General features: G+C 46.8%; 2 protein-coding genes across 2 annotated transcripts in view; both read left to right on the top strand.

Annotated features, from left to right (window-relative positions):
• Positions 1-2,942, top strand: part of rxrgb (retinoid X receptor, gamma b) — a 120,608-nt gene extending 117,666 nt beyond the window's left edge. Inside the window, exon 10 of the mRNA XM_084310199.1 lies at positions 2,672-2,942. Coding sequence (XP_084166325.1) covers positions 2,672-2,819 — 148 coding nt within the window. The 3' untranslated portion in view covers positions 2,820-2,942. The remainder of the gene's footprint in view (positions 1-2,671) is intronic.
• Positions 2,943-8,628: 5,686 nt separating this feature from the next.
• Positions 8,629-24,449, top strand: part of lmx1a (LIM homeobox transcription factor 1, alpha) — a gene marked incomplete at both ends in the record, with an annotated part of 28,410 nt that continues 12,589 nt past the window's right edge. Inside the window, one exon of the mRNA XM_084310200.1 lies at positions 8,629-8,807. Coding sequence (XP_084166326.1) covers positions 8,629-8,807 — 179 coding nt within the window. The remainder of the gene's footprint in view (positions 8,808-24,449) is intronic.

Below are 24,449 nucleotides of genomic sequence, written 5' to 3'. Positions count from 1 at the left end.
GAGCCCACACCCCAGAACCCACCTCCTCCCCTCTCACTGAGCCTACACCCCAGAACCCACCTCCTCCCCTCTCACTGAGCCTACACCCCAGAACCCACCTCCTCCCCTCTCACTGAGCCTACACCCCAGAACCCACCTCCTCCCCTCTCACTGAGCCCACACCCCAGAACCCACCTCCTCCCCTCTCACTGAGCCTACACCCCAGAACCCACCTCCTCCCCTCTCACTGAGCCTACACCCCAGAACCCACCTCCTCCCCTCTCACTGAGCCTACACCCCAGAACCCACCTCCTCCCCTCTCACTGAGCATACACCCCAGAACCCACCTCCTCCCCTCTCACTGAGCCTACACCCCAGAACCCACCTCCTCCCCTCTCACTGAGCCTACACCCCAGAACCCACCTCCTCCCCTCTCACTGAGCCTACACCCCAGAACCCACCTCCTCCCCTCTCACTGAGCCTACACCCCAGAACCCACCTCCTCCCCTCTCACTGAGCCTACACCCCAGAACCCACCTCCTCCCCTCTCACTGAGCCTACACCCCAGAACCCACCTCCTCCCCTCTCACTGAGCCTACACCCCAGAACCCACCTCCTCCCCTCTCACTGAGCCTACACCCCAGAACCCACCTCCTCCCCTCTCACTGAGCCTACACCCCAGAACCCACCTCCTCCCCTCTCACTGAGCCCACACCCCAGAACCCACCTCCTCCCCTCTCACTGAGCCTACACCCCAGAACCCACCTCCTCCCCTCTCACTGAGCCTACACCCCAGAACCCACCTCCTCCCCTCTCACTGAGCCTACACCCCAGAACCCACCTCCTCCCCTCTCACTTCCTCAGCCTCCGGTGGCTCAGAGTGGAGGAGAGGGTCTCTCAAATTAAACTGTGTATGGTGGTCCACAGGATTTTTTAAACGGGAGGCTCCACGCTACCTCACTGACTATTTTTGTACTCCACCAGAGGAAGCTCCACCAACATCGTACCCTTCAAATTTAAAATCTTTAATGGGCAAATGTACCTTTTGCACACTTACGGTACATTCACTTCACTTCACAAGGACCACAATGGAAACAAGCTCTAGGGCTTGATTGTGTTTTTTATCCTTTTGATCAATATTCTTTGTATTGTATTGCACAATCCTTGTTTTATTGCTTCAATAAAGACATCAATCAATTAAAAAAAAACAATAAAAAAAACAAGCGAGGGGTCATACACGAGAGCACTGAGAACTGGATGAAGAGCCAGGTAGAGGACTGAGGGAAAGGAGGACAACACACTACGACTGACTGGAAAACACGAAGTTATGATCTGGCAGCATCATGACATCTGAGGTGGGTCTATATAGGTGACACAGACCCACAGACGTCAAGCAGCTGCTCCTCTGGCTCCGGCACACCGGAACTCCATGCCTGTGATCATTCAAGATTCAAGATTGTCATGTGCACAGTTAAATGGACCGCTTGCCGTAAAATGAAAATCTTACTTTGCTAGTCCGCCCTTCACACAAAATCACACAATACACAACTAAAAATGTTTACAATTTAAATACAAGCGAGTGCTAAAAGATAAGGTAAAAATTGATCTTTTTTTAAATGGGTATATACAAGGCACAGTGAGTAACATTGCACGTTCCGATATATGGAGGTGACAATGAGTCACAGCAGCAGTAAAAAGTGTCTTTAGTTATTCATAGTTCAGGGGAAGAGAGAGAGAGAGAGAGAGAGAGAGACAGGGAGAGAGGGAGGGAGGGAGGGAGAGAGAAGACAGGCAGTGACAGAGTGTGACAGGCTCGGGAGGTAGAGCGGTCGTCTAGTAATCCAAAAGGTTCCTGGTTTGATTCCCGCTCCTCCCAGCAGCGTGTTGAAGTGTCCTTGAGCAAGACACCTGATCCCTAACTGCTCCCGATGAGCTGGTTGGCACCTTGTGTGAATGTGTGAGAGTGAATGGGTGAATGTGAGGCATAAGTTGTAAAGCGCTTTGGATAATAGCTGTTATATAAATGCAGTCCATTTATTTACTATGATAGGTGACATACATTGATGTTCCCGTTGAGTGAACTGGTGAAAATGTGAGGCATAAATTGTATAAAGTGCTTTGAGTGGCCAGAAGACTCTGAAATTGCTCTATAAATGCAGTTTATTTACCATTTATTTACCAATGCATGGGCGCTTCACCATGACAGCCACGATGGCACCGATCCAGACATGTGTTTTCCCTATCCGTTCTTAAAGGTAGAACTTGACCATGTTGTATATAATTAGTTCTGCCCAGTTGTACAACCCTGGCCTATTCCTATTTTATTTTTTACTTAAAATTGTGCTATATTATATTGTGCTATATTTAATTTAGTGCATATCCCATCTTATTTTATTCAACCTCTTATTGTACAGCCCTGGCCTATATTTTATTTCATAATTATATTATATTCTATTGTGCTTAACTTGGCTCATTATTATTATTATATTCTATTGTGCTTAACTTGGCTCATATTTAATTAGATTTTTACTCCACCTCTTTATTGTATTATCTGTCTGTTAATGTCTGTCCGCTAATGTCGCACCGATAACGTCCAAAGCAAATTCCTCGTATGTGAAAACTACTTGGCAAATAAAGACTTTTCTGATTGTGATGGTGACGTTGGCTCCCTGTCCCGTGTCTCCTCTCCCAGGTTCGCCAAGCTGCTGCTCCGCCTGCCCGCCCTGCGCTCCATCGGCCTGAAGTGTTTGGAGCACTTGTTCTTCTTCAAGCTCATCGGCGACACCCCCATCGACACCTTCCTCATGGAGATGCTCGAGGCGCCACACCAGATCACATGACCACAGTCCCCCTTCTCTCTGTACATAACTCCCATAATGTCAATGATATATGAAAATGGAAGAAAAACTTGATTCAAGTTGAAAAATGACATATTTTGTACCAAGCACAAATGATTATTAAATGTCAACAAATTTGTATTTTGGGGTCGTGGGGGAGGGTCCAGTCTTGGGACGCGCGGGGGGGGGGGGGGGGGGTTGAAGAAAAGTACACTGTCAAAATGAATTCTAATAGAATTGTCAACAGATTTCTTTTCTTTTGTAAATAGATAATTTCAGGTATCCGTTTTAAAAGCAACCCAATGCAATATGAAAAAAAAAATCATATTTTATTCAAAGAAGAATTGTATAAAACAGAAACCATCCCTACATTTCTAAAATACATTTTAGAATTCTTACAGAATAAAATTATTTAAAATTAATATGAAATGCCTTGTTTGTGTGTTTTCTTATTCATTATTTTCACCACGTCTGTTGTAGAACAATGTATCACAACCCCACCTCCTGACCTCTGACCTCCTGACCTGACCTCTGACCTCCTGACCTAACATCCTGACATCTGACCTCCTGACCTGACATCCTGATATCCTGACCTCCTAACATCCTGACCGCCTAACCTCTGACCTCCTGACCTGACATCTGACCTCCTGACATCTGACCTCCTGACATCTGACCTCCTGACATCTGACCTCCTGACCCCCTGACATCTGACCTCCTGACATCTGACCTCCTGACATCTGACCTCCTGACATCTGACCTCCTGACATCTGACCTCTGACCTCCTGACCCCACATGCTGCCAGGTGTTGGAGGAGGCACTTATCTTGTAAAGCGATTTGATTTGAGTTTAGTTTAGTTTATTCGGATCCCCATTAGCCATTGCCACAGGCATAGGCTACTATTACTGGGGTCCACACAAATCAATACAATACAATAAAATCAATACAATACAATCAATACAATACAATAAACCAATACACCTCAATAACACGTAAAAATATTACATAATAAAATATCTAAGTTCACCAATCACACATACCCATCTACTCAATCATGTTTCAAGGCATATATGTTCACTTAAAGTACAACAATACATCTCAATACAACATACAAATATATTAAAGATCTAAGTTCACCAATCAATCACACATACCCATGTTTTCAATCACCCACTATGTTTACTTAACTGACAGTACCATTCTTTCTAATATGATTTTTAAGGTGTTTTTTAAATGTCTGTTTTTCTTCAACCCTAGTTAATGCAGGTGGTAAGGAATTCCATGCAGTCATGGCTCTATACATCACAGTCCTTTTCATTGCATTTGTTCTTGGCATCTTTACATTACATCTTTCCATTGACACATGCCTGGTGGAGTAACTGTGTCTAGAAAAGCGCTATATAAATGCAATGATTCATTCATAACATACATTGTACAACAGTATACTCTAGTTCTTCTAGTACACTGTGCACTACTCTACACAGTGTGAGAAGAGCATTTATGCAGGTGAACACCAGAAAGGCTGCTGGCCCAGATGGAATAACAGGACGCATACTTAAGTCCTGTGCTAACCAGCTAGCCCCAGTGTTCACCACCATATTTAATCGATCCCTGGCGGAGTCAGTGGTCCCTGCCTGCTTCAAGATGTCTACTATTATCCCGGTATTAAAGAAACCCTCCCCAACAGGTCTCAATGACTACAGACCGGTGGCACTCACCTCTGTGGCCATGACATTTTTTGAGAGGCTGGTCAAGGATCACATTTGTGCCTCCCTCCCCAGTGATATGGACCCTATGCAATTTGCATACAGGCCAAACAGGTCCACTGACGATGCGGTCTCCCAAGTACTGCACAGCACTCTCTCTCACCTAGACCGTCAGAAGGGGGGCTATGTGAGACTGTTGTTCATTGACTACAGCTCAGCGTTCAACACCATAGTCCCCACCAGACTGGTGGACAAGCTGATCGAGCTAGGTCTGAGCTCCGCTCTGAGCGCCTGGGTACTGGACTTTCTGAGTGAAAGACCCCAGGCGGTCAGGGTGGGGGGTCAGACCTCCAACACCATCACCCTGAGCATCGGGTCCCCCCAGGGCTGTGTTCTGAGCCCCCTGCTGTACTCACTATACACACATGACTGTGTGGCCAAGTTCAGCTCCAACTCCATAGTGAAGTTTGCGGACGACACAGTGGTGGTGGGGCTGATCTCGGACAACGACGAGAAGGCCTACCGGGAGGAGGTTTAGGTACTGGAACGCTGGTGCCAGGACAACAGCCTGCTCCTGAACATTGGTAAAACCAAGGAGCTGATCGTGGATTTTAGGAGGAGACAGCAGGAGACACACACACCACTGATGATAAACGGGGCTACCGTGGACAGGGTGAGCAGCTTCAAGTATACCTGGGGGTCCACATCTCAGAGGATCTGACATGGACAACACACATAGACTCAGTTGTAAAAAAGGCGAAGTCCTTCTACTCCGGAGCTGTAGAGAGCATCTTGACTGGAAACATCACGGCCTGGTATGGAAACAGCACAGCGCAGGACAAGAAGGCCCTACAGAGAGTGGTGCGCTCAGCCGAGCGTACCACGGGTATTGCATTACCACCCCTGCAGGTCCTATACAACAAGAGGTGCAAATCCAGAGCCTGCAGAATAATGAAAGACCCTCACCACCCCAACAACAGCCTGTTCATGCTGCTGCGGTCAGGCAAACGCCTGCGAACACCAGCAACTAGGACAGAGAGACTTCGGCTCAGCTTCTTCCCCCAGGCCATCAGAGCCTTGAACACTGAACTCTCCACACACAAGCACACATGAGCACACACACAACACACACACTGTACACGCGCACACACTAGCAGCCACTTTAACATGAGTACACACACACTCATGCTGCACACGCTCACACTTATGGCCACTTTACAAAATGAAAGGTCACTTTAAGAATAGTATAGTATTTGAGATTGTATAATATAGCATTGTATAACAGTGTACATAAAGACCCAGTGCCTCATCCGTAGCTAACAGTGTATTGCACTACCACAGGACCTAGCATGTCCTACCATGCTCTGTAAATAACTCATACACCGATATGCCCTACTTTGTTTACTTGTTTATTGCACATGTCGTTCTATTGGATTCTTATTATATATTAGTATTGTATTATGCACATCGTTGCGGGCAAGACCCCCCGCATTTCATTGTATACTTGTATGCCGTGACAAATTAAACTTTTGACTTGACTCTTGACTCTACTACTAGTCTACTCGACTTGGGTAGAGCCCAACTTGTAGTTCCACGCTTGAGCCACTAGATGGCATGAGTAGGCTTGTAGAGACACGCAGAACTCAGGCACAGTTAGGTTGGTTATTTTGGTCCTTATAGTAGTTCTTCTGTTCAGGGGCTGCATCTTCCATCTTTAACCTTCTGTGTGTCTCCGCAGTGAAAGGGTTAATCGTTTTGGTAGTGCGGCAGTGAAAGGGTTAATGTAAATGTAATATCAATTAAGATAGACAATTAGCCTTGTATGGTCAGGTTACAATAGCATGTGAACAGAAATAAACATGATACATTGTATATGTCTGTCTCGCTTCATCTTAAACCTATTATATTTGAGCAAATAAGTATTCTGTTATGGGGAAGCTCTCGTGATTTGTATAGGATGTGATCAGCACACTGTGCAGGTAGTACTAGTAACAGGCCTATATGTCTAAAGATGAGGCTTTGAGGATAGGGTATATAGGCCTCGTGTGCCAATGATAGGGCTATATGAGATAGACTTAATGGCCAGGCTTTAGTTGTACTGATTTTTATCATTTTAGATACATAGAAAAATAAAAAAGGAAATTTAAAATGCACCACTTGAAATCACCTTTTCATACCGCTTGTGTGTGTGTGTGTGTGGACTGGAGGGGCACTTATTTATTTGTGTATTACAACGAATTAATAAGGTTATGCTATATCAAATTTGCAATAGAATATCAAATTATTTGCGTTATATGAAGCATTATCCTGGTTGGCTGTTGTTAGGCCCACTCACTCACTCACTCACTCACTCACTCACTCACTCCGTCTGACTCGGTCTGAGAGAGATGGAGAAGAGGGGGGGGGGGGGGGGCTGGAGTCTGGAGGCGATGACAAGAGAGCGTTCCTTCCTCCATGTGCTGCAGGTGCACGTTACCTCTCTCTCCTCTCTCTCTCTCTCTCTCTCTCTCTCTCTCTCTCTCTCTCTCTCTCTCTCTCTCTCTCTCTCTCTCTCTCTCTCTCTCTCTCTCTCTCTCTCTCTCTCTCTCTCTCTCTCTCTCGGTCTAACGGGATAATAAATATTCAATAACGGAGGAGATATCGGAAGCGCTCTTGTCCGCTGAGGAGAAAGTTTGATCCAGTTCTGGTTCCAACAGTAACTTGTAACAGGACGACACTGCTCGTATCTACAGCCTAACGGAGATGTCTGACCATTGGGAGATCATTAAGATACCTTCTACCATCACTAAGTTAGAAAACTAACTTGTTTTTGTCATCAAATAAGTTACAATTTTTCGTAAAAATGTTGTCAAATTTGCGAGCCATGTCCAGTGTTCAATGATTCTTTATTTTGCAATCGGTTTTGCTGTTATTGGCTAGTTCTTCCATCCGCAGACGTTTGTTATGGTTGATGGACAAGCATTATCATTACTTGGTGAGTAGCCGACAGCTTTATATCAATTAATTCAATTAAATGTCATTAAAGTGGACTAATAAGGCCGTTTTGGTTTATTTTAGCCTACTCGCATTTTCTATTTCTGTCCCATAATTATGCATTGTCATTGTTTAATAACTGCAACTGCAGGTCAGACAATAATAATGCTGCAAATTCCGAAATTTCAAGTTTCTTTATTAGTTGTCATACAGAAGTACAGAATACTTTTATACAAAATGCTTCTTTCTGTTACGCTCCAGATACTGTGCTAGACAAAAATAGATAAGTATAAAATCAAATAAGTATAGCAAGTAAAAAATAGAAGTCACGTACGTGGACACAAGTGTTCAGTTAGTATATACATATGTCCAATGCAGAGTAGAAGTAACTGAGTTACCATACAATATACTATACAATATAATAATATACAATACTATATAGTGCAAAGCAGAAATGGGATGAGGTACAATTTAGGTACAATTTACAGTAAGGTGTACTGAGGTATGGGTTGTAGTGCAAATTCTTTACCAATAAATATAAAGTGTGTTTAGGTGTTCTAAAGTGTGTAAAGTGGGTGCTGCAGTGAGTTGTATGTTTAAAGTGAGTGTGTGCGTGTGGATGTGTGTGCTGTGAGTGCATTTGATGGTTGTTGCATAGTGTTATTGTTCGTTGAGCATCCTTAATTATTATTATTATTATTATTATTATTATTATTATTATTATTATTATTATTATTATTATTATTATTATTATTATTATTATTATTATTATTATTATTATTATTATTATTATTATTGTTGTTATTATTATTATTATTATTATTATTATTATTATTATTATTATTATTATTATTATTATTATTATTATTATTATTATTATTATTATTATTATTATTATTATTATTATTATTATTATTATTATTATTATTATTATTATAATAATAATAATAATAATAATAATAATAATAATAATAATAATAATAATAATAATAATAATAATAATAATAATAATAATAATAATAATAATTATTATTATTATTTATATTTATTTATGTATTTATTTAATAAGAACATCTTCAGCTGTTTGTTTAGGACGTGTCTGCTTCTAAACGTCCTCTCCTCTGCAGCAGACAGCATGCCGGGCCCGGCTGTGTGCGCGGCGTGCCGCGGTCCTCTCCGGGACCGGTACGTGTTGCGGGTGGACGGCCGGCTGTGGCACGAGCTCTGCCTGCGGTGCGCGGTCTGCGGCGACGCGCTGAGCAACTCCTGCTTCCTGCGGGACCGCAAACTGTACTGCAAGCGGGACTATGCCTCGTAAGTGCTGCTGCTCAGCCTAATAGTTGAAGTCTTGTGTGCAGCAGTGCACAAGCTATTATAACTGTCTATCTGTATGTCATGTATGTCATATGTTAACTGAATTGAAAATGGGGGACCCTGAAAGACGAAAGTCTTTCTCTGGTCTGCATCCCCTTAAACATTTTGTGTATTGAGCTGTATTGTACCCATTCTGCAATCTGTAACCTGTTAAGCTGTATATTTCGCCTAAAGGTACATGCCTAAGTAAATAGAAGATTGCTCCACTTCTGCAAGGTCAATTAGCATGTTCTTGGTATCTAGGAACATCTAGGGACCTGGGGGTATGTATTCCCAGTGTCAGAAATATTGTGTCTGTTATAGGCTGAGTAAATTGTAATGAAGAAAAGGTGAATATAAATTATGATTTATTTTTGCATTTTTGATGGTTAAATCTGCGGGGTACGAGAAAATGCTCACTGAGCTCATTCACCACCTTATTGAGATCATGTGTACAAAAAATCTAAGCAAATGAATAAAGGGAAAATGATTAAACAGAAGGATTTGTAGATACAGTAATAAATGATAATAAAGTTTTCAATCAATCAATCAATCAATCAATCAATCAACAAAATCCTAGAATTAGGTCTAACACTTAGATCTAATTTGGCATTTTACTTCTAATAATGCACTTTAGAAAAAAGATGAATCTTTCTCAATTAAATCGATTTAAAAAATATTGTTTTTAAATGTATACACAATGTAGGTTTGGGAGACTCAGAGAAGTGAGAAAATTCTATTTTCATAACTGAATATAAGCAAGATCATGTCCTCAGAGAAGAATCGGGTCCCTTGCACGTGCTGTCTGAAGCTGTAAAGCTTCCTGGAACGTTACTGTTCCGTTCAGGCAGGGCCTTCAATTCTGTTGTCAAACAGGTGCCTCCAAATGATTTGCCTTAATTCATGATGACATGAGAGGCTAATGATAAAACTGTATACTGAATCTTATCTATTTTGTAAACTTGTTCTCTACCAGAAGTGCATAATATAAGAGTCTCTAACTGAATGGAGTCAAACCGGATTATGCTGACCTGGGCTAGAGGAAAATTTAGGAAATTTTAGATACATTTTTATTATTATTTTTTAATTAGACCCATAAATCACTATGGATAATTCCGTCTTGTTGCCCTCCTAATTAGCCCCATATGCTATTTAGATTTTCCGGACAAGCGTGACTGTCAAGAGCTATACGGACATGTTGCAAGGTGGACAAGTTACCATCAAATATGTCCAATATATCCAATATGTCCAATATATGTCTGACATTCAACAACATGTATAAAATATAGAAATGTTTGGTTGGTTTAGTTGCATCCTCAATGAGGATCTGTTATTGGTTAATTAAATACAAAGGTATAGTCTTATCAATACTGTTGCTTTTCATTGTAATGATTTCAACTACAGTACATTTAGTTTTTGTAATCATGCCGATTTAATTATATTATATTAAAAAAATATATAAATCACAAGCCCCTCAATAGGCAGTATTCAATGTTGGCAAACTATTTGCACAAGTAGCCTGGTTCCATGTTTTGACCTTGACTATAGTAGAAGAGTGTGTGTGTGTGTGTGTGTGTGTGTGTGTGTGTGTGTGTGTGTGTGTGTGTGTGTGTGTGTGTGTGTGTGTGTGTGTGTGTGTGTGTGTGTGTGTGTGTGTGTGTGTGTGTGTGTGTGTGTGAAAGAGAGAGAGAGATAGAGAGAGAGCAAGAGAGAAAGAGACAGAAAGAGAGAGAGAGAGAGAGAGAGAGAGAGAGAGAGAGAGAGAGAGAGAGAGAGAGAGAGAGAGAGAGAGAGAGAGAGAGAGAGAGAGGGAGAGAGAGAGGAGAGAGAGAGAGAGAGAGAGAGAGAGAGAGAGGGAGAGAGAGAGAGAGCGTGTCCAGAGGTCTTGGCACAGTGCTGTAGGAGAACAAGGTGACTGCAGGAGGAAGGGGTGGCACGGCCCTGGAATGTGAGAACACACACACACACACACACACACACACACACACACACACACACACACACACACACACACACACACACACACACACACACACACACACACACACACACACACACACACAATCTGGGGGTAGAGCTGCACTGACACATTGTCAGAATGAGTTAGAATTTTGGGGCCCATCGGCGTGGCAACTGCAAGCTGGGGACGGCATATGGTCTCGTCAGAGCAGCAGCACTGTACCTCCACCCACCCCCCACCCTATCCTCTCACCATACCACCGCCCACCCCCCACCCTATCCTCTCACCATACCACCACCCACCCTCCCACCCTATCCTCTCACCATACCTCCACCCACCCCCCACCCTATCCTCTCACCATACCACCGCCCCCCCTCCCACCCTATCCTCTCACCATACCTCCACCCACCCCCCACCCTATCCTCTCACCATACCACCGCCCACCCCCCACCCTATCCTCTCACCATACCACCACCCACCCTCCCACCCTATCCTCTCACCATACCTCCACCCACCCCCCACCCTATCCTCTCACCATACCACCGCCCCCCCTCCCACCCTATCCTCTCACCATACCTCCACCCACCCCCCACCCTATCCTCTCACCATACCACCGCCCACCCCCCACCCTATCCTCTCACCATACCACCACCCACCCTCCCACCCTATCCTCTCACCATACCACCGCCCCCCCTCCCACCCTATCCTCTCACCATACCTCCACCCACCCTCCCACCCTATCCTCTCACCATACCTCCACCCCCCCTCCCACCCTATCCTCTCACCATACCACCGCCCCCCCTCCCACCCTATCCTCTCACCATACCACCGCCCACCCTCCCACCCTATCCTCTCACCATACCTCCACCCACCCCCCACCCTATCCTCTCACCATACCTCCACCCACCCTCCCACCCTATCCTCTCACCATACCACCGCCCACCCTCCCACCCTATCCTCTCACCATACCTCCACCCACCCCCCACCCTATCCTCTCACCATACCTCCACCCACCCTCCCACCCTATCCTCTCACCATACCCCCACCCACCCCCCACCCTATCCTCTCACCATACCTCCACCCACCCCCCACCCTATCCTCTCACCATACCACCGCCCACCCTCCCACCCTATCCTCTCACCATACCTCCACCCACCCCCCACCCTATCCTCTCACCATACCTCCACCCACCCCCCACCCTATCCTCTCACCATACCACCGCCCACCCTCCCACCCTATCCTCTCACCATACCTCCACCCACCCCCCACCCTATCCTCTCACCATACCTCCACCCACCCCCCACCCTATCCTCTCACCATACCTCCACCCACCCTCCACCCTATCCTCTCACCATACCTCCAGAACACTGTTACCCAAACAAGAGCCAAAATCAAAACTACACATTAGTTCTGAGCAATTTAGTGGTGGTCATTCTGCCAAAACAGTCACACTTGTAATAAACCCCCTCCCCTACCTCCTACCCACCCACCCACCCTCTCCACCCTCAGTCGACTGCAGTTACCTTGTTACCTTGTCGTGTATATTAGTTGTTACCATGGTAAGAGTATAGATAGACAAAGGCCATATCTTTCTGATAACCATGATGTTCCAACGACTTAAATTGGAGTTGTTGTGATGCATAACTCGCAGGTTTCTATGTAAAAGTCAGATATGAGGAGTTTACATTTACATTTAGCTGAACGCTTTTATCCAAAGCGACTTACAAGTTCTGTACGATAAGTCAGCAGGAAGGGCACAACTCTGGCAGCTAAGAGTAAGAGACGGTTCCTCAAACAGTGACAGACTTGAGTGCATATAGTAACATAGTAAGTAGTAATATAATCAAGGTAGATTCCTTAGTAGGAGAGTGCATACTAGTGAAAGACAGTACAAGATTAAAAAAATTTCCCTTTCACTTCAGATATTGGTTGAAGAAGTGTGTTTTTAGTCGACAACAGAGAATTGTGCAGGGTTTCAGCTGTCCTGACTGTGACGGGAAGGTCGCTCCATCATTGTGGAGCAAGGATCGAGAATAGTCGGCTTCTCTTTGATGAAGCTTAGCGTCTGTGGCCACCAATGTACCAGTACTACTTAGTCAGAAAAATACAGGGGGAGAGAGCGGGCCAGAGATTTGCAGTAATTAGAGGAATGGAGGTGAGCATGGCCATATGTTAGTGGGTCAGGGGGATCCCTGCAGGAGAGATGGTGAGGTGGAGGGTGTGAACGTTTTCGGGGGGACGCTTCCTGCCACGGCATCTGGATAGTCCTGCTCACAGGAGCCCCCGTGTCGGGCGATGGGACGACGCCCAGCCGACCGTGAGATATCTGACCTGACCAATTAGCAGGAGGTTTGGTGCCAAAGCACCGCCTCCAAGGTCTCATGTCTCCACCCACCCGTCCACCCTCCTGCTGCCCTGTCCGAGGTCCTGGCACCCTCACACACACTGACACGCTGACTATCGCCGCGCTTCTGGAACGCGGTCACTTTTTCCTCTCCCTGACCAACTGTGTTCCCCTCATCACCTTGTTTTGATCCATGACTATTGTGGAGCCAGCAAAGAAGTGTTGATTATTCCATACTGTGGCAACATTTGTCGCTTACCACACGCTGTAGTTTCTTTGCTTTCGCTCACCTGTTTAATCCGTGACAAAGCAATGCATTCTCATGCCCCCTGCGTCACATTCTCACGCCTGTCCCACAACCTCCGCGTGTGTTCTTCACGCTCAGACACCCTTATAGGCGTGTGTCTGACACGCACTGTGTATGGCCCTCGGACTTCGTTACAATACTTAAGTACTGTTTTTGGGGATTTGTACTTTACTCTAGTATTATTAGGTTTGTATACTTGTACTTTTACTCAATTACATTTCAGAGAAAATAATACATACTTTTTACTCCTTACATTTAAAATGCAGACCTACAAAGTACAAATCTCGCAGGTCCAACCATTTTAATTAGTATATTTGTTTCTCTGGCCGAACTAACGTTAACGTTATTAATCCTGCGGCCGCACTTTATTTAAAAACAGCCAATCAAAAATGTATTATGCTGATTGGTCCTTGTGCAAGACTAGAAAGCGGGGATCTTTGATTAAACACATGCTATCAGAAGAATAGACAGTCAGAACTTTAACTTTTTAGTACTTAAGCACATTTAAAAGTAAAAACTTTTTTACTTTTACTCAAGTGTGTTTTTAGCCAGATACTCGTGACTTTTACTTGAGTACGATTTTGAGATGGTACCCATACTTTCACTTGAGTATAATTTCTGGGTACTTTTTACCGCAGTGACTTGTTCGGGCCGTGGTAGCAGAGTTTCTTTTTAGTTTTGTTTCGGGGTTAACGCCTCCTGCTGGTGCTGCACCTTCTTCCCTGTGATTCCTTTCCACGCATCGTAACCGTTCCTCGTGACACTGCTGTGCTCTCCTGCAGTGGACCAACGGCCGTACATCACGCAGGTGCATGATATCGTGTTCGACAAAGAGACCACCGGCATATTTTGGTGGATATTTAGAAGATGACGTTCTAGCCATGACTGCCTGAATCAAATCACATGTGGACATTATTTTGTTTAGTGAATCTAAGTGTCAACAGAGTCCAACACACCTGACCTCTAAGGAACTGTGACCTGAGTCCAACACACCTGACCTCTAAGGAACTGTGACCTGAGTCCAACACACCTGACCTCTGAGGAACTGTGACCTGAGTCCAACACACCTGACCTCTGAGGCTCTATGCACGTCTTCAGATCAGAAAGTCTTGACCGACTATTGTTTCGATTGTTGGTGAGATTGTCAACGGATCCAGATTGAATGGTTCAGTGGGAGGTTCAGTGGAATGGTTCAGTGGGAAGGTAGATGGAATGGTTCAGTGGGAGGGTAGATCGAATGGTTCAGTGGGAAGGTAGATGGAATGGTTCAGTGGGAGGGTAGATGGAATGGTTCAGTGGGCGGGTAGATGGAATGGTTCAGTGGGAGGGTAGATCGAATGGTTCAGTGAGCGGGTAGATCGAATGGTTCAGTGGGAGGGTAGATCGAATGGTTCAGTGGGCGGGTAGATTGAATGGTTCAGTGGGCGGGTAGATTGAATGGTTCAGTGGGAAGGTAGATGGAATAGTTCAGTGGGAGGGTAGATGGAATGGTTCAGTGGGAGGGTAGATGGTGTTACGTTCTGGACACGACTTGGTCGGTGACCACCCACATTCCTGGCATATGTCACTAGGCTTGTCACCTGTCCTTTCCCTGTCAATTAGTGCTGTCACTTAGGGGTGGTTCCTGATTGGCTGTCACGGGGGTGTGTGTGGAATGTTGGTATTTGGTGTCTATGTAACATACCTGTCTCTGCTTGTTCATTGTCAGGTCTTCACTAATTGCGTTCGGGGATAACGCGGACGGTTCTACTCTGGACCTCCAATAAGCTCCTATTTACCTTATTTCTATCTGTGCTATTTAGCACTTGTCTCTCTTAGAATTTACTCTGTGTTCTTACTATTAAAGTCGAACCTGTTCAAGAGTAAACACTCTCCGTCTCTGTGATTGCCTTCACCCATTGGAATTCACCTACCTCGAATCCTGACAAGATGGAATGGTTCAGTGGGAGGGTAGATTGAATGGTTCAGTGGGAGGGTAGATTGAATGGTTCAGTGGGAAGGTAGATGGAATGGTTCAGTGGGAGGGTAGATTGAATGGTTCAGTGGGCGGGTAGATGGAATGGTTCAGTGGGAGGGTAGATTGAATGGTTCAGTGGGCGGGTAGATGGAATGGTTCAGTGGGAGGGTAGATGGAATGGTTCAGTGGGAGGGTAGATGGAATGGTTCAGTGGGAGGGTAGATGGAATGGTTCAGTGGGAGGGTAGATGGAATGGTTCAGTGGGAGGGTAGATGGAATGGTTCAGTGGGAGGGTAGATGGAATGGTTCAGTGGGAGGGTAGATGGAATGGTTCAGTGGGCGGGTAGATGGAATGGTTCAGTGGGAGGGTAGATTGAATGGTTCAGTGGGCGGGTAGATTGAATGGTTCAGTGGGAAGGTAGATCGAATGGTTCAGTGGGAAGGTAGATGGAATGGTTCAGTGGGAGGGTAGATCGAATGGTTCAGTGGGAGGGTAGATGGAATGGTTCAGTGGGAGGGTAGATCGAATGGTTCAGTGGGAGGGTAGATTGGGCAGCAGGTCGGTCGGTCGTCACGTCAGCGGTGTGACCAGCAGGTCCACTTGACCCCCAGATCAGATACACACAGCCTCTTGTCAGTGTGTGTTCACTAAAGGCTCCTGGTTAACCTGATCCAGGAACACGATCTGTCTGCATGTCCACTACGCGATAGCGGTCTGTTTGTCAGACTGCTAAAGGTCAGCTTTAGAAGTCAGGGTAACAATGAGAGAGGAGAGTGGGTGTGTGTGTGTGTGTGTGTATGTGTGTGTGTGTGTGTGTGTGTGTGCGCGTGTGCGTGATTGAATTGAATTGAATACCTTTATTTATCCCCGAGGGGAGATTAAGATGTCCTTTACAGCATAAACAGCGTAACAGCAATTTAAAAACAGCAATTAAAAAACAGTTTATACATAACATACATAACATACACTTATTAGTATTTGTTAAAAACAAGATGGACAAGTACACAGGGATACAAATAGCTAAAAAGGGCTAAAAAAGTGGTGAAAAAGAAACAAGTCCAATCATGAATGTGTTGTTAAATAATTAAATTAATTTGTTACAGTCCACAACCCAGCTCCTCCAGTCCACGGCAGTTAGCCCGTCCTGGCCCTGCCTGGTTGTGGAGCCTGATTGCCACCGGCACAAAGGACTGCCCAAAGAAGCGCTTTGTGGTATGTCGGGGGGGATGAGTCTGTGGCTAAACGTGGACCGCATTGCGGTCAGCTCATCATAGAGGGGGTGGCAGGGGTTCTCAAGGATAGCATGCAGCTTCCTCCTCGTCCTCCCCTCTGCCACCACCTCCAGACTGTCCAGGTCCGCTCCCACCACAGAGCTTGCTTTTTTTTTTACCAGGATGCATACATGCATCCTGCCCTCATCAACATCTCTGATCTCAAATGTTCATTCTGCCACACAGTGCATCCCGCCTGAGAGTGCGTTAGAGAAACCATGAAAGCAAGGTCCAGTTTTGCTGACTTAAATATTTTTTTTTGCAATGTTCAATTGCTTTGTTTAAATCCACCGCAACCGTTTTTCTCGCTCAGGTTGAGTGCTCAGGTTGAGTGCTCAGGTTGAGTGCTCAGGTTGAGTGCTCAGGTTAAGTGCTCAGGTTGAGTGCTCAGGTTGAGTGCTCAGGTTGAGTGTGCTCAGGTTGAGTGCTCAGGTTGAGTGCTCAGGTTGAGTGCTCAGGTTGAGTGCTCAGGTTGAGTGTGCTCAGGTTGAGTGCTCAGGTTGAGTGCCTCAGGTTGAGTGCTCAGGTTGAGTGCCTCAGGTTGAGTGCTCAGGTTGAGTGTGCTCAGGTTGAGTGCTCAGGTTGAGTGCTCAGGTTGAGTGCTCAGTTTGAGTGCTCAGGTTGAGTGCTCAGGTTGAGTGCTCAGGTTGAGTGCTCAGGTGGTTGAGTGCTCAGGTTGAGTGCTCGGGTTGAGTGCTCAGGTTGAGTGCTCAGGTTGAGTGCTCAGGTTGAGTGCTCAGGTTGAGTGCTCAGGTTGAGTGCTCAGGTTGAGTGCTCAGGTGGTTGAGTGCTCAGGTTGAGTGCTCGGGTTGAGTGCTCAGGTTGAGTGCTCAGGTTGAGTGCTCAGGTTGAGTGCTCAGGTTGAGTGCTCAGGTTGAGTGCTCAGGTTAAGTGCTCAGGTTGAGTGCTCAGGTTGAGTGCTCAGGTTGAGTGTGCTCAGGTTGAGTGCTCAGGTTGAGTGCTCAGGTTGAGTGCTCAGGTTGAGTGTGCTCAGGTTGAGTGCTCAGGTTGAGTGCCTCAGGTTGAGTGCTCAGGTTGAGTGCCTCAGGTTGAGTGCTCAGGTTGAGTGTGCTCAGGTTGAGTGCTCAGGTTGAGTGCTCAGGTTGAGTGCTCAGTTTGAGTGCTCAGGTTGAGTGCTCAGGTTGAGTGCTCAGGTTGAGTGTGCTCAGGTTGAGTGCTCAGGTTGAGTGCTCAGGTTGAGTGCTCAGGTTGAGTGCTCAGGTTGAGTGTGCTCAGGTTGAGTGCTCAGGTTGAGTGCCTCAGGTTGAGTGCTCAGGTTGAGTGCCTCAGGTTGAGTGCTCAGGTTGAGTGTGCTCAGGTTGAGTGCTCAGGTTGAGTGCTCAGGTTGAGTGCTCAGTTTGAGTGCTCAGGTTGAGTGCTCAGGTTGAGTGCTCAGGTTGAGTGCTCAGGTGGTTGAGTGCTCAGGTTGAGTGCTCGGGTTGAGTGCTCAGGTTGAGTGCTCAGGTTGAGTGCTCAGGTTGAGTGCTCAGGTTGAGTGCTCAGGTTGAGTGCTCATGTTGAGTGCTCAGGTGGTTGAGTGCTCAGGTTGAGTGCTCGGGTTGAGTGCTCAGGTTGAGTGCTCAGGTTGAGTGCTCAGGTTGAGTGCTCAGGTTGAGTGCTCAGGTTAAGTGCTCAGGTTGAGTGCTCAGGTTGAGTGCTCAGGTTGAGTGTGCTCAGGTTGAGTGCTCAGGTTGAGTGCTCAGGTTGAGTGCTCAGGTTGAGTGCTCAGGTTGAGTGTGCTCAGGTTGAGTGCTCAGGTTGAGTGCCTCAGGTTGAGTGCTCAGGTTGAGTGCCTCAGGTTGAGTGCTCAGGTTGAGTGTGCTCAGGTTGAGTGCTCAGGTTGAGTGCTCAGGTTGAGTGCTCAGTTTGAGTGCTCAGGTTGAGTGCTCAGGTTGAGTGCTCAGGTTGAGTGCTCAGGTGGTTGAGTGCTCAGGTTGAGTGCTCGGGTTGAGTGCTCAGGTTGAGTGCTCAGGTTGAGTGCTCAGGTTGAGTGCTCAGGTTGAGTGCTCAGGTTGAGTGCTCAGGTTGAGTGCTCAGGTGGTTGAGTGCTCAGGTTGAGTGCTCGGGTTGAGTGCTCAGGTTGAGTGCTCAGGTTGAGTGCTCAGGTTGAGTGCTCAGGTTGAGTGCTCCCGCTCTCCTAGCAGGACCACTGGGCCAATCATCTCAGTGGAAACACTGAAATATTAAACACATTAAGCAGCTTGTATCTGCACATTAACAGCAGTGCTTGACTCCCGTGCTACTTACTGTAACACATTACAATTGCTTAGAATGGAAAAGCAATTTAAAGAGAAGATAAGATAAGATATACCTCCCTATTGATCCCCTTGGGGAAATTCGGGGCGTCATAGCAGCATGGGGGACGGGAGGTATGGGCATGGTAATAGTGGGAGACATAAATATAAGCAATAAAACTATAGTAAAGATACAGATGTGCAGTGTAAACAATATAATTAACTCTGAATTTAAGAATATGAGAAAGTAAACAATGTAATCAAAGGTGCAGATGAGGGTCTGTATGTAAGCCCTATGTTACAATAAATATGGACAATAAACACTTAGAATATGAATATATACTATGAGTAAGTAAAGTATACAGTATACACAGGTGCAGTATATGGTACCCTGACTGCCATGATATACATAATACGTTATACGTTGCAGTTCGTGCAGTTTAGTGAGAGTCAGTCACACACACAACATGAATGCCTGAGTTTTGTCCTTCATTGACGTCAAATGCACTAGTTTAATGTATTGATTATTGATTAATAATACATTTACAATCGAACCCTTGCACAAGTCAGTTTTTTTTTTTGTTTTTTTATCTTTTCTCCCCCCTTTTCCTTTTATGCCAATTCCCTTCCTGGTCGTTGCGCTCTTGCCCCCTACTGTTGGTCTGGGGAGGGTGAAGACTACCACATGTCTTCCTCCGATACATGTGGAGTCAACCAACTGCTTCTTTTCACCTGACAGCGAGGACTCTCACGGGGGAGTGTAACGCGTGGGAGGATCACACTATCTCCTCCAGTTCCCTTCCTTGCTGAGCAGGCGCCCCGACTGACCTGTAGGAGTCGCTGTTTACAACGACCAGGATACACACCCCACCGGCTTCCCACCCGCTAACACTGCCACGTGCAGATCGCAACGCTGGCTCAGGAAAGACCATCGGCGGCGGAGTCTGCCTCATCACGAACAATTCCTGGGTTAATCCCGAGGGGGTGCAGGTCCTCTCAAACTCGTGTTCGCCGGACTTGGAACATCTTTCTATCCTATGTCGTCCGTTTCACCTCCCGAGGGAGTTCACAGCAGTCGTCATGACTGCCGTGTATATTCCCCCACACGCGAATACGGGCAAAGCGCTGGGCGAACTACACGATCATCTCAACAGACACCAGATCAAACACCCAGACGCAGCGATGGTAGTGGCCGGCGATTTCAACCAGGCCAACCTGAAGAAAGTGATGCCGTCCTTTTTCCAGCACATCGCTTGCTCCACCAGAGGGAAGAACACACTCGACCACTGCTATTCCCCGTTCAAAGCGGGTTACAAGGCAGTAGCCGCTCCGCCATTAACGGGGTCCACAAGCTCGAGCGATCATGACTCCATCTTGCTATTTCCGGCATATCAACAGAGATCACGTGACGCCGTCTTGTCACGTGAGACAAAGAAGTGGACCGACGAATCAGAGGCCACGCTCAAGGACATGCTTGCAGACACGGATTGGGATATGTTCATAGGAAGCGCCAGTGACGTCAGTGAACTAGCAGACACAGTGGTGTGCTACATAACAACAATAGCTGATGGTATTGTCCTCAGGAAAACGGTGCGGATTTTCCCAAACCAGAAACCGTGGGTGGATAGCACTATTAGAGCAGCTCTGAACTCTCGTACCACCGCCTACAACCTGGGTAGAGAGTCAGGAAACATGGAGGAGTATAAGGCTTCAGTCTATACTCTACGCAAAGCTGTCAAACTTGCTAAGAGGACATATGCTGATAAACTGGAGACACAAATGGCACAAAACGACACAAGAGGATTATGGCAGGGACTGAAGACAATAACTGACTATAAAGTCAGCGCCCCCTCAATGGGGAGCGACGACGCCTCCCTCGCGGACAAGCTCAACACCTTCTACGCTCGGTTTGGTGTAGACAGTGGCGCTGCTGGCTCTCCGGCTAGTGACGTCACTGGCGCGCCGGCTGTTGTGGAGGGGGGGGGGGCAACCGCGAGGGGGGGGGGGACGCTCTCTCGTTGTCGGAACACAGTGTGAGAAGAGCATTTATGCAGGTGAACACCAGGAAGGCTGCTGGCCCAGATGGCATAACAGGACGTATACTCAAGACCTGTGCCAACCAGCTGGCCCCTGTGTTCACCGCCATATTTAATCAATCACTGGCGGAGTCAGTGGTCCCTGCCTGCTTCAAGATGTCTACCATCATCCCTGTGCCGAAGAAACCCTCCCCAGCATGTCCAAATGACTACAGACCGGTGGCACTCACCTCTGTGGTCATGAAATGTTTCGAGAGGCTGGTCAAGGACCACATTTGTGCCTCCCTCCCCAGTGATATGGACCCTATGCAATTTGCATACAGGACAAACAGGTCCACCGACGACGCGGTCTCCCAGGTACTGCACAGCACCCTCTCGCACCTTGACCATCAGAAGGGGGGCTATGTGAGACTGTTGTTCATTGACTACAGCTCAGCGTTCAACACCATAGTCCCCACCAGACTGGTGGACAAGCTGATCGAGCTAGGTCTGAGCTCCGCCCTGAGCGCCTGGGTACTGGACTTTCTGAGCGAAAGACCCCAGGCGGTCAGGGTGGGGGGTCAGACCTCCAACACCATCACCCTGAGCATCGGGTCCCCCCAGGGCTGTGTTCTGAGCCCCCTGCTGTACTCACTCTACACACACGACTGTGTGGCCAAGTTCAGCTCCAACTCCATAGTGAAGTTCGCAGATGACACGGTGGTGGTGGGGCTGATCTCGGACAACGACGAGAAGGCCTACCGGGAGGAGGTTGAGGTACTGGAACGCTGGTGCCAGGACAACAGCCTGCTCCTGAACATTGGCAAAACCAAGGAACTGATCGTGGATTATATGAGAGGACAGCAGGAGACACACACACCACTGATGATAAACGGGGCTACCGTGGACAGGGTGAGCAGCTTCAAGTACCTGGGGGTCCACATCTCAGAGGACCTGACATGGTCAATACACATAGACACAGTAGTAAAGAAGGCGAAACAGCGTCTCTACCACCTGAGACAGTTAAGGAAGTTCAGAGTATCGGGGAAGATACTCCAGTCCTTCTACTCAGGAGCTGTAGAGAGCATCCTGACCGGAAACATCACTGCCTGGTATGGAAACAGCACGGCACAGGACAAGAAGGCCCTACAGAAAGTGGTGCGCTCAGCCGAGCGTACCACGGGTATTGCACTACCCCCCCTGCAGGTTCTATACAACAAGAGGTGCAAATCCAGAGCCTGCAGGATAATGAAAGACCCTCACCACCCCAATAACAGCCTGTTTCAGCTGCTGAGGTCAGGCAGACGCCTGCGAACCCCAGCTACTAGGACAGAGCGGCTTAGGCTCAGCTTCTTCCCCCAGGCCATCAGAGCCATGAACAATGAACATTGAGTGCTCAGAACATTGAACTGTCCACACACAAGCACACATGAACACACACACGACACGCACACTGTGCACGCTCACACACGAGCAGCCACTTAACACTTTAACATGAGCGGGCACACACTCATGTCGCACACACGCACACTTATGGCCAAAGGAAAGGACACTTTAAATTAGAATAACAGGAACAGTGTATTGCACTACCAAAGCTAACTAGCATGTCACACATGCTCTGTAAATAACTATGTACAGATACCGAGATGTCACTCCATGTTACCTGCTACCTGTTACTGCACAATGTTGTTTTCTTCTTTTGATTCTATTATATGTACCACTGTATTGCACATCGTTGCGGGCAAGACCACCCGCATTTCATTGTATACCTGTATGCCGTGACAATTAAAACTCTTGACTTGACTTGACTTGCCAATTGTGTTAGTATGGACGACTGACCAAGCCGGAGGTACCGCTGACAGCTGGATTCGATCCCAGAGTCTCTGCGGTGGTAGGCAGGCGCTTAGTCCGCTGCGCTAACCCAGCCGCCCATATAAGTCCGTTTTGAAATTCTTTGGACGGCCCATGTATTTGCAGTTGTGAAATCAATCCAAATCACTTGGAGTGTGAATGTGATTTATCACCAGAAAGTACTCAACCTCTACTGTCTTTAACCAAGAAATAACATAATACTCCAACTTAACCATCTTTAGATAATAAAGATTAAAACCATTGTTCCTCTGAAAACGTCAAACAGAGTTATATGGTTCTTCGTCTCTGAGGTACTCGTTTATTGTGCGATTAATTAACCCATTCACTACCACACGACAGAAGGTTAACCTTTCACTATACCACACGTGCTGTAGTGCGGTTGTGAAAGGGTTAACCTCCTGTTGTGTGGCAGTGAAAGGGTTAACCTTCTGTAGTGTGGCAGTGAAAGGGTTAACCCTTCGGTAGAGTGAAAGGGTTAAAGCACTTCAGCACATCACAGAGTAATTACCCTGCCACACTCCTCTTTTTTTTATCCACTTTTTCTCCTCCTGTTTTTCTGTGTTTTTCTCCCATCCCAATTTTAGTCATGCCAATTCCCCCCTCCCCTTCCTGGTCGTTGCTCACATGTGCCCCCCACTGGTCGGTCTAGGGAGCCCTGAAGTCTATCAGATGCTTCCTCCGAGACATAGGAGACAGCCAGCAGCATCTTTTCACCTGCCAGCGCGGACTCTCATTGGTGAGGTGTAACGTGTGGGAGGTCACACTACCCTCACCATCTCCCTCCCTCGCTGTGCAGGCGCCCTGACCGACCTGTAGGAGTCGCTGTTTACAACGACCAGAATACCACCCACCAGCTTCCCTCCCGCTGACTCTGCCAATTGAGCCAGTATGACGGCCGGCTGGCCCAAGCCGGAGGCAACACTGACAGCCGGATTCGATTACCAGTGTCTTTCGCGTTGGTGACGAGCGCTTAGTCCGCTGCGCCACCCAGCCGCCCCTTGAAACGCTCCTCTTTGATGCGTCTATGGCGGCGAGGGGAAGGAGGGATGCACATACCGCTGACGCTCTGCTGACAACATGGAAGCACATACCATCAGGCAGGGCTGTGGGGCAAACGGCTTGGGTTGGTCAAGCAGCCCTGCTGACCCTCCTCCTTGAGCCTCTCAGAATGGGTGTTCACCGTTACCTTAGCAACCCCACGGCAACGCCAGTAGGTCCCAGCAATGTTGGACTTCAACAGGATGTTGAAGTTACAAATCCCACAATGGCTTTTTCAATCTGTGTCTTTGAGTGTTTTGCTTTTGTGTTTGCGTTTGTGTGTCGAGTGTGTTTGTCTGTGTAGACATGATGCTTTGTGAGTTACGTTTAAATAAGTGCTTATTGAGGGCCTCGTGACTACGTTGTTAAATGTAAACATTTACTGTATGTCTTTAAACCCTTCCTGTACTGTACATCATTCCAGCGTACCCCCTGAATGAGTTCAGGTCAATTCCTAATGTTGTCCTGTGACAGAAGTGACAGATAAATGACCGAATCTAAAATGTTCCCTTATTAATAAACGAAATAAAAGAAATAAAAAGCAAAACAACGACGAGATCATGTCAGAGATGTGTGTATGGATCATGGAAGCCTCCCCTCATGG

This window comes from Notolepis coatsorum (genome assembly GCF_963971535.1).
Source record: "Notolepis coatsorum genome assembly, chromosome: 3".
In the NCBI taxonomy this organism is placed as follows: Eukaryota; Metazoa; Chordata; class Actinopteri; order Aulopiformes; family Paralepididae; genus Notolepis; species Notolepis coatsorum.
This window is presented reverse-complemented; position numbering and strand designations above follow the sequence as displayed.